This window comes from Symphodus melops, assembly GCF_947650265.1.
Source record: "Symphodus melops genome assembly, chromosome: 1".
In the NCBI taxonomy this organism is placed as follows: domain Eukaryota; kingdom Metazoa; phylum Chordata; class Actinopteri; order Labriformes; family Labridae; genus Symphodus; species Symphodus melops.
In genome coordinates, this window is record NC_136691.1 from 11546335 (window position 1) to 11555786 (window position 9452).

A 9452-nucleotide genomic window follows, 5' to 3' on the forward strand; every position below is an offset into this window, starting at 1 on the left:
GAGGTTTTCTGTCACTGTTTAAGAAGGGAGGTTTTGGTTTATTATAGGTGATGAGCACAACAAATTGAAACCCTTTATAGTATCATGTAGTTAAATGTCTTACTGTACAAAAGGCCACATTTAAATGTTCCATTACACAGGCAAGCTGTACACAACCTGTAGGAACATTTGAGGTAGCATTTCTACTCTGGACTTCATGAAAGCAGTCTGTTCCAACTTTTAAAATCACTTCATTCATGTTATGAAAATGCATTTTCAGAAGGGAATTTATTACATAGTTTGATCATTCAAAATAAACACAATCATGGCATCATGGCTGGGACAATGAGTGGAAAAAAGGAAAAGTCTTTCCAACCAGTACAAATAACCAGTATATGTTATGTGTTTGTTTATATCTAGAGTACATCATGTCACTGTCCAATCCAAGGATGATGGAAAACTAAAAGGATTAAAGACGATCAGGCTGACAAAAACACAGCATTATTCGCAATCATTTGACATAATACTTTCATACACATTAGAAAAGTGTAGGTCCTAACTGACTGGATATTTATTTATTGGTCTATATTGTAAATCATATAGATTAAAATGGAAAATATCATAAAAAGACTCATCTGGTTGTGGGGATCCCTTTACTGTGCTCATAAAGTATCACCCACAGCATGCTGATGATAAATGTTGGGCAAGTAACTTCAGTAATAGTGCAATACATAATAAATGCAATAATACGTTGTATTTTTGTGTATTGGAAGTAGGCACTAGCCTAGCCTTTGCCAGTTAAAAACTAACTTTAGTAAACCTGTACTCAAATCTCTGCAAGTACAGTCCTCTAAATTGGAAATATAGCTAACTGTAGATAGAACACAAGAATACATGTAAACGTGCATTCACGTGCTTTATGAAAAATGTTGTTTCCAATTGAAGAAAATAAGGTGATGGCTCCCTCCATTTGGAACGATTGGATAAGACAAAGAATGTTGAATAAATTGTTATAATTTGTCATATGACTTCAAAAATGGGGCTTGGTCAAACACGTCCTGTCATTTTGCAAGATGTCTACTTATTAGAACATGTTTTAGACCTCTAACCCTGCGATCTACGAGCATCCCAAGAGTACGTGAATGTAAACAAATTTGAAAGTAACTGTAAAAGCTAAAACCCCTCCCTTAACGTCTAAAACCTCTGAAATTTAAGTCAAATGACACATGGACCATCTGGACCTGAAACTGATGTCATTATCACACCTCTGATTCCTGGTAATATTTCAACAGTTTCCAACATATAGCTGATGAGAATTTATCAGCTGCAATACTCAACTGAGGCCAAAGGTTGTAATGTAATATATAAACTACACAAAAAGACAAAAAAAAAACCTCACACAATCAAATCTTTCTACAGCGACACCTTACCCAACATGATCGACATCACGATTTTTAACCAGGATGTTATGCCAACAAACGTGCTTGAGATAAACGAAACAGTGACATGCTGCCATGTTAACATTAGTATGCTATTGTTGTTTGCATGTTTACAATAATATGCAAACATGCAAAACCTTATGTGGAGACATTAGCATGCTAACTAACTATTGTTGGTTAACGTAAGTCAACAAAAGCCGAGTCTGGGCACATCATTCAAAACCTGACTGGTGTGCTGCTTTAAAGTGCAGCTTGGTACAAACTAAAGGTGATCCACATCTGGACAGCTGAATGCTGTCCAGATGTTAGCTAGGAATGTCATAAATGAGCCTTTCTACAGAGGATAAACTTTGTTTAATAGATTTGAAAAAAGTAAAGGGGTTATTGATGTAGCTTGTAACACAAGTTAAGGTCTCATTCCCAGCATGGAAGTAAGAGTTCAGCTACATTCTGGATGTCAAAATTCATTAACTAGAGGTGACAGTGTAGGACCCCCCCATAATAGCTAGATCATGCCAGCTAGCCAAGGGGGAAGAAAGAGACCTATGGTTCCAAGCAGGCACACAATAATGAACATCCACAGGAAGATGCGGTCAATCACCATGGCGACATACTTCCAGTCCTCTTTCACCTGTATAGAAGTAACAAGCAACAGAGTGGGCACACAGAAAAAAGTTAGCAAGAAATGTTACCAATGTGAAATTCTTCTTCTTATGTTACGTTTAATGATTCTTTAAAGACTCTGTTTTGTTATAGGTCACCTGGCAAACACAAGTCCAATACTGTTTCTCGTTTCTTTCTGTTTTTGGAAATACCATTTCATTAAGCTCGTCATGTGCTAGTTTCTGACTCTGTTTGCGTTTTACTGCTTAGCTGGTGCTGCACATTGTGTTATTAGAAGTTAGAAACTTAAAACAGCTTCTTGAGGGTAAAGAAATCCCAGCAAACATTCTAGAATGCAACTGACATAAAGTCAAAGTATTGCTGTGTTTTGATGTATAATGTATGAATTAAACGTATCTGGATTTGGGATTGTCAGTAGGATAAAACTATATATATAAAAAAATATTATAAAATATTATAAAGAGTTAGAAACGTATAAATCCTCATCTGTGCTCCTTTGAATCTAGGCTTGTGTAATTCAAACGGGCACAGGGGCTGGTGATGCACTGACATCAGCAGATCAAATCAATCTTAAACAAGACGTAAAATACACCTGGCAGTTGTGAATACTATGACATAAAAGTTTACCAGATCTTTGTTGTTCACGTGTGCATAAACTTTTTCGAAAGTTACGGGAAAAAGTAAATTATGACCCACTGCAGGAACACAGTGATCTAATGAAATGCATCTTTTAGAGTGACGTTGTAGTCTTTCATTAATACTCACGCTAAAATCTGCATCCTCAGCCCTCAGATGGTCAGCTATGTAGTGCACGCCTTCCAGAGCTCTTATCACACTTGGTGAAAGCAGTAAAGTCGAGTCTGAAACAGTATTCTCTACTTTCGCTGGCCTCTGTGTGGGGTTGACTCTGGCCCCTGTTATCTGTCTGTTTGCCCCCTCCTGTCGGCCCAGGCTGTTCTGAGGGTTTTTTTGTTGCGGCGGAGGTGTTGCCCCTGGAGGTCTAGGTGAAGGGGGCCTGAAGGAGAAGTATGAAGTCAACGTTCCCAGCTCTAAATCTTCGTAACTGCTTCTCTCCGTGTCCTCTGACATGGTCCCATCTCTTAACCAGTTTGCCGAGGTGCTGAGGCAGTTGTTGGATTTGTACCCGACTATCCGACCCTGCTGCCGCCGCTCTGCCGCTGCTTCCTGCTGGAGTAACAACAACCTGCGGCGGCGGCCATCTGGCGCGGGCCGCCGCATGAACAGCCAGCGCGGGATCAGGTCCAGGAACACTGAGTGTACCCAGCGGGGCATCTTGTGAGTGCTAGGAGAGCGATGGTGCACATTGAGGACAAACACAGTGATGACGATAGAAAGAGTGACGAAAATCATAGTGAAGAGGAGGTACTCGCCGATGAGTGGGATGACGAGGGATGTGGACGGTATGATCTCCGTGATGAGGAGGAGGAAGACAGTGAGGGACAGCAGCACAGAGATGCACAGGGTGATCTTCTCCCCACAGTCTGAGGGGAGATAGAAAACCAAAACAGTGAGGCAAGAGATCAGCAAACAGGGGATGATGAGGTTGATGGTGTAAAACAAAGGAAGCCTTCTGATGATGAAGAAGTATGTAATGTCCGGATAGATCTCGTGGCAGCAGTCATATTTCTTTGTATTATACGTTCCCACAGCGTTGATGATGGCCCACTCCCCGCTCTCCCAGTAGTTGTTCAGGTCAACGGTGTTTTCGATCCGCTCCAAGTCGATCTTGGCTTTGTCGTACGTCCAGGAGCCAAATTTCATTTTACAGTTCTGCTGATCGAAGGGGAAGAAGGTGACATCGATGCTGCAGGAGCTCTTGTAGATGGCAGGAGGAACCCAGCGAACTTTACCGGTGTGGAATAAATGAGCTTTGGTCATGTGGGTAACAGCAAACTCCCCGTCGGCGCTAGAAAAGCAGACATAATTATTTAAGTGATGTTGACACAGCAGATATTCAATCATATAGTGCACTGTGAGGGGTTAAATACCTCTGCTGCGTGGTGAAATATGTATTTTTCTCCTTTTAAACTGTGCAGTTAAAAAGTATTATGATTTCCCAATAATCTTCTCCAGTAATCTCCCCTCCATTCATCCCTTTAATGGGGATAATAGCTTCTCCTGAAAAACCTAATTAGAACTCTTTATCATTTCATCAGTTACACACCTTTTTTTAATTTCACTCACAGATTGTGATAAAACCTGTTCAATGGAGCAGGAATCCATCAATCCCCCAAACCATCCCCCACCCCCCGACACACCAGGTTTCATTTCGATGAACTGTATTAAGAAGAAATTCACCTTCATTATCCTTACACCAAATCACAGGTATGCAGGTTGTCTTATGTTTCTAATAAAAAAAATGTAAACGAAAATACAGACATGCACAGAAAAGTCTGACTTAATAATTAAAACTGACCCTGAATTCTCCTCCAGTGTTAAAAAGCAAAGTTTAATTGGGACAGGTTGAATCACATCCACTAGATGGCGTCATCTTCATGCAATAAACCATGAAGGGCCATGAAATTAAACTTCTAATTGTATGTGGAGTCTAGCTGTTCTCTCAAGTATATCTTGAAGTCTGTGACAAGCAAACATGTTGATGTTGAAGTCGTGGTCATTCATGTCTAGCATGCACTACAGATGAACAGTACACTAATCCTAATCATGATTTCAATAGAACTGCTTTGTCTTGTCTTGGAATTAAAGCCTATTTCGCTCGGTCTTGTTTTAGTCTCAGACTGAGCTGACTTTAAATTTTAAATCAAAATCAGTCAAGATCACCACTGACGGGTTATTTTTCCACGTCATTACGGTGATTAGACGGAAAACACCCTTTTCTCAAAGAACAACTAATTTCAATTCAATCACAATTAGATTTTTATCTCCCGGTTATGGCGGCAACCTACCCCATGTTACGATCTAAGACAGTGATACGCCCTGATTTGTCAGTGATATTTCTGGCTTTGGTATTTATGTCTCGTCTTGTCTTAGTCTTGCTCTTCACACTGCCTCAAACTCTAAATGTCTTGGTCTTGTCTCGTTCTCAGAGCACTCTGGTCTCTGGTATGTCTTGGTCTCGGTTAGTGCGGTCTCCACTACAACATTAGCTGCTATCTTCTGTTAGCTACACATGTTAGTCTCATTTCTCACATACTTGTTGTACAGAACGATGTCTGGTACCCATATGAGCTCTGATGGTACACGGATGGATGTCACGTTGTCGTAGTCGGATGGTCTCCAGCTTAGTTTGTAGTCATTCCACTCCTGGGAAACAAAACAAAACATAGAGTTTAGAGTGCCAGATTCTTTCACTAAACTGTCATTCAAATCATTCAGTTTCTCATATAACATGAGCATAAGGAGCTGGGTTGTCATATTCTTAGCATTCTGTAAAACAAACAAATGGAATATATGAATAATAAATGTAGACAACAGCGATTGCTCCTGACCTGTTTAAGCCACACATTGGTTGTCATCATCTGGTTCTTCTCATCCTTGGAGACAGACAGACAGATAGACAGACAAAGTAAAATATGTCAACTGAGTACTGTGAACAAATGCAGGTTTTTTTTTAGTGTGGCGGTGGTGGGGTTAAAGCAAACCCCAAATACAGTCACGTCAAGTCTAATTGTATAGCACATTTAAAAACAGCTTCAGCTGAGCAAAGGGCTTTCCAGGCAATGCATAAGAAACAAAACAAAAACAAAGATAAAGAAAACACAACAAAGAAAGATATTTAAATAAGAAGAGGAAAGCAGTAGCAGAGAACTCTTACAGTCTGTCATACATGTACAAATTCATACACATGTAGCCTATAGATACACATTACATAAACACTCTCATACTGTATGTACATGCACATGCATACAACCAGATACATCACTTGACTAAAAAAGTATGGGACCAGTTTCAACTGGTTTCAAAGGCCAGGGAAAAAAGTTAAGTTTTTAGTTTTGATTTGAATTAATTTCATGAGTAAATTTCTCTGATGAGGGGAGGCAGTTGATTCCAAAGACGAGGGCCAGCCACTCAGAGGACCTAAGTGGACATGATGGGGTGTACGTTGGTTAAACGATGTGTTAACTAAGGTGGGGCTAGACCTCGCAGTGACTTTTAAAATGGATTCTATGATCTACAGGGAGCCAGTGAAGGGAGGTGAGTACAGGGGTGTTCTAAGTATCTAAGTATCTATCCAATGCCAATACTATAAAAAATGGATTTTCATCCTGTTAGTACTCTGTAAAAGCTGTAAAATGCCTGTTATTATTGCTATCATTCTTGTATTGTGTGACCCTTGTTAAAGTATTCATATAAACAAATATATACAGATTAGTGATCTTGCCTTTCTTATCTAACTTTTAACCCAACATCCTGCTAACACTGCACTGTTGTGGCAGTGTTTGCAGTCGAGTCCTTACCCAAACAATTTAAATCTAATTGAATTGCGGTTCTTCACAATACCCATCTTTACTATTTAGAGCGCACTGCGATGAACCGATTTAAGATTAAACAAACTGATTTCAGGGGCTGCTTGCTGGTGCAGTGGTTAGTACTGTTGGTTCGAATCCCTGTCGAACAGGGCCTCAGGGAAGTTTGCATGATCTCCCCGTGCGTGCGTGGGTACTTCGGCGTCCTCTCACAGTCCTGAAACATGCTCGTTAGATTAATTGGTGACTGTTAAACTGCCCATAGCTGCTGGGATGGGCTCCAGCGCCCCACAACCCCAAACGTTAGAAAGCGGTATTGTTGACGGATGGATGAATTTCTTTCAGGGTATCATACAGGTGTATAGACTTTTAGACGTATACTCGATCCAGGATGTGTATAAATAGTGTACCTCCTCTTGTAGTCTTGATGTCTTGAATGAATCGGACAAACAGTTGATGCGAGACAACTCACCACATCAATAAGCTGTGCAATGGACAATCCAAACTTGACAATGACCACGTCCGAGATGTTAGGCACAGGTCTGGACCACTTGTTGTAGCCAGCAAACAGGGTCTTGAAGAGATCATCCTCAGAGTGGGAGTGGGACTTCTCTTGACAAAGACCTGTGTAGCCATTAATTTCTGTAATTAATAAAGGAACTTTTCTCAATTACACGTTAAACATTTACGGAGTACACATACAATATCAGGGAAGCAACATTTAAATATGAGTCAGCATTATTCAACATTGAACATATTCAATTCCAGTCCTGCCTTTTTTTCAATGTTGCTGTTTTGACATCACAGACATTTGTACAGTTGTACTTTGATGAACATTTAGTAGTTAATCACACAGATAATGAGGCACATACACAGATAATATTATAGGAGAGAGCAGGGGCATAGTAAGGCTGGGATCACCTAATCCTCACTTAACAGGCTGGTATGAGATGGTGTAGCTGTCAGGAGAGACGGTTAGAGTTAGAAACGATCATGTTTTAGCCCACTCTCAACATCCAAGGCCTTTTCTTCGTAAGTCTTATTGACTTTTCCACTCTTTGCAGATCCTCTGATCTGTTGATCTGAGCTCCTCGAGTGGGTCGTCTACAAAATCTCCCAAGCATGAGCAGGGTGAGGCAGACTGAGGGAGAGTCTGTCCTCCCTGCACGGCAACCTTCAATCTGTTTCAATCTATATTCTTATTATTTTAAAACATTTGGTTTCATATTCCTTTCTGCGTAATCAAATTGAACTTGAACATGAAGTCTAGACGGATTTGCGTAAACGCCTGCTCAGGCTCTAACTGTTACTTTTCAGCAGAATGAAAAGCATGGATATTGACAGGAATCCCATCCCTTGGGGATTACTGCTTCTACCTTCATCAATGCAGTCAGAGTCAATTACACACATCATTACTTGCTTGTGTTAAGTGGAGGTGAGCTAATTTCTCACCAGTGAGGGGTGTTTATTGTCAAGCTGTCTGTCACTCTTTTACAATTGATGCATAACAAATTCAACTGCAAGTATAGCCGATTTCACTGAGGAGAGTGAAATAGTTTGAGTTTGCATTGCAAATTTACATCCACTACATATAGTTTAAAGCTTTTTGCATGTGTGAGGATCATCTATCACTGTCATCTGTTTTTTTTTTTTTTTTTTTTTTTTCAGCGTAAATACTTTTTATAATGTTCCTACATTTCTGTCACTAAACATGTAGCCTGGACGTTTTCTAAGTGGGTCATTTTGTTTGGCAAATGATGTCCTTTTATTTAAGAGCATCATTGTTTGGAACTAGCTCTAACATTTATTTTATACCACTCTCTTGCCTGTAAGATCAATTTGACGCAAGCTCAGCAGCTGTTTAAGTAAGCTTAGAAGAAAGATGGCAGAGGACGAAAACACTCACTTGGCTTTGCAAAGAGCAACAAAATCCTTCAAACACATCTCAAGCCTCAAGTCGTCATCTCAATTAATTATCTTTTTTAAAATGTGTGTCGCTGTTGCTCCTGGCAAAGTTTTATTTCCAAACAAACATTTATACATTTAAAAACATCCTACTTTAAGCAAACGTGAAAGCACATATCAATATCCACTGAAATGTCATTAGGTGTACATGCCATTAATACCCACTCCCTGAGGATCTCTAGGTGACACTAGAGGGTATAATGCAACCCAATGAGCCGTGCTTTCATCAAGGATCTCAAAACGAGACCTTGGACCACCTGCACCTGGCAGCTGTCATCCTCTCTTACCCAAGGCCACATCAATACCTATCCATTGGTGAATTCTAGCTCTGACGACCATTGACAAGTATTAATGGGGATAACCCGGCGAGGGGCTTAAACGTTTCATGGAGCTAACCTGAGGGATTCAATCACAGCAAATCTGCTTAAATGATTTATTACAAATGCTAATTATTTGTCTCGAGGGTCTTTCCTGAGAAAGTCTGGACACATATGTAGAAGCAACATGTCTTTGTAATACAATTATCCTAAAAATGTTGTCTTTGGATTTCATTGCAAGATGTGATTATTTTTGCATTAATAAAGAGGTACTAGATATGGTTAATTGCAAGAATTAAGAGGTAATTTACCCAAGGTTCACTTGGGCTCATCCCCTGCCATTATACACTCATTTCATTCTGGCAAACAGGCAGGCACCAGAGACGTCTTATCTGTTCTGACAGTCAGGGTGGTGCGTGTTCATCTGTCCATGCACCTGGGAAGTACCAGATGTAGATCTCGGAAAAAAGGCTCTTGAGTGCCGTAGATCAAAGGTTCTTGCCAGCAGAGACTCAAATGAGATGAAACCTCCCTCAGCAAGCACGCTGGGCCATGGATGTTGGATCATGGCCAAGCACCTTGGCGAGGTGTATCAAACACTGACCAGTTTGGACGATCGAGTCAGCAGCTTTTCAGGCCAGAGGCCCTTTTGTGAAATTGGGCTGTCCAATACTGAAGAG

At 40.4% G+C, this 9452-nt stretch overlaps 1 protein-coding gene across 2 annotated transcripts in view; it reads right to left on the reverse strand.

Moving 5' to 3' along the window:
* Nucleotides 1-36: 36 nt before the first annotated feature.
* The window catches only part of chrna2b (cholinergic receptor, nicotinic, alpha 2b (neuronal)), a 10855-nt gene continuing 1439 nt past the window's right edge, over nt 37-9452 (reverse strand). The window contains exons 2-6 of one of the 2 annotated variants that reach the window (XM_079343584.1): nt 6963-7114; nt 5513-5557; nt 5218-5327; nt 2808-3969; nt 37-2049 (exon numbers count right to left, since the gene is read on the reverse strand). In XM_079343584.1, the coding sequence (XP_079199710.1) occupies nt 1924-2049; nt 2808-3969; nt 5218-5327; nt 5513-5557; nt 6963-7114 (1595 nt within the window). In that variant the 3' untranslated portion in view covers nt 37-1923. Of the gene's footprint in view, nt 2050-2807; nt 3970-5217; nt 5328-5512; nt 5558-6962; nt 7133-9452 lie in introns of both variants that reach the window. The other variant, XM_079343583.1, reaches the window with a different exon arrangement.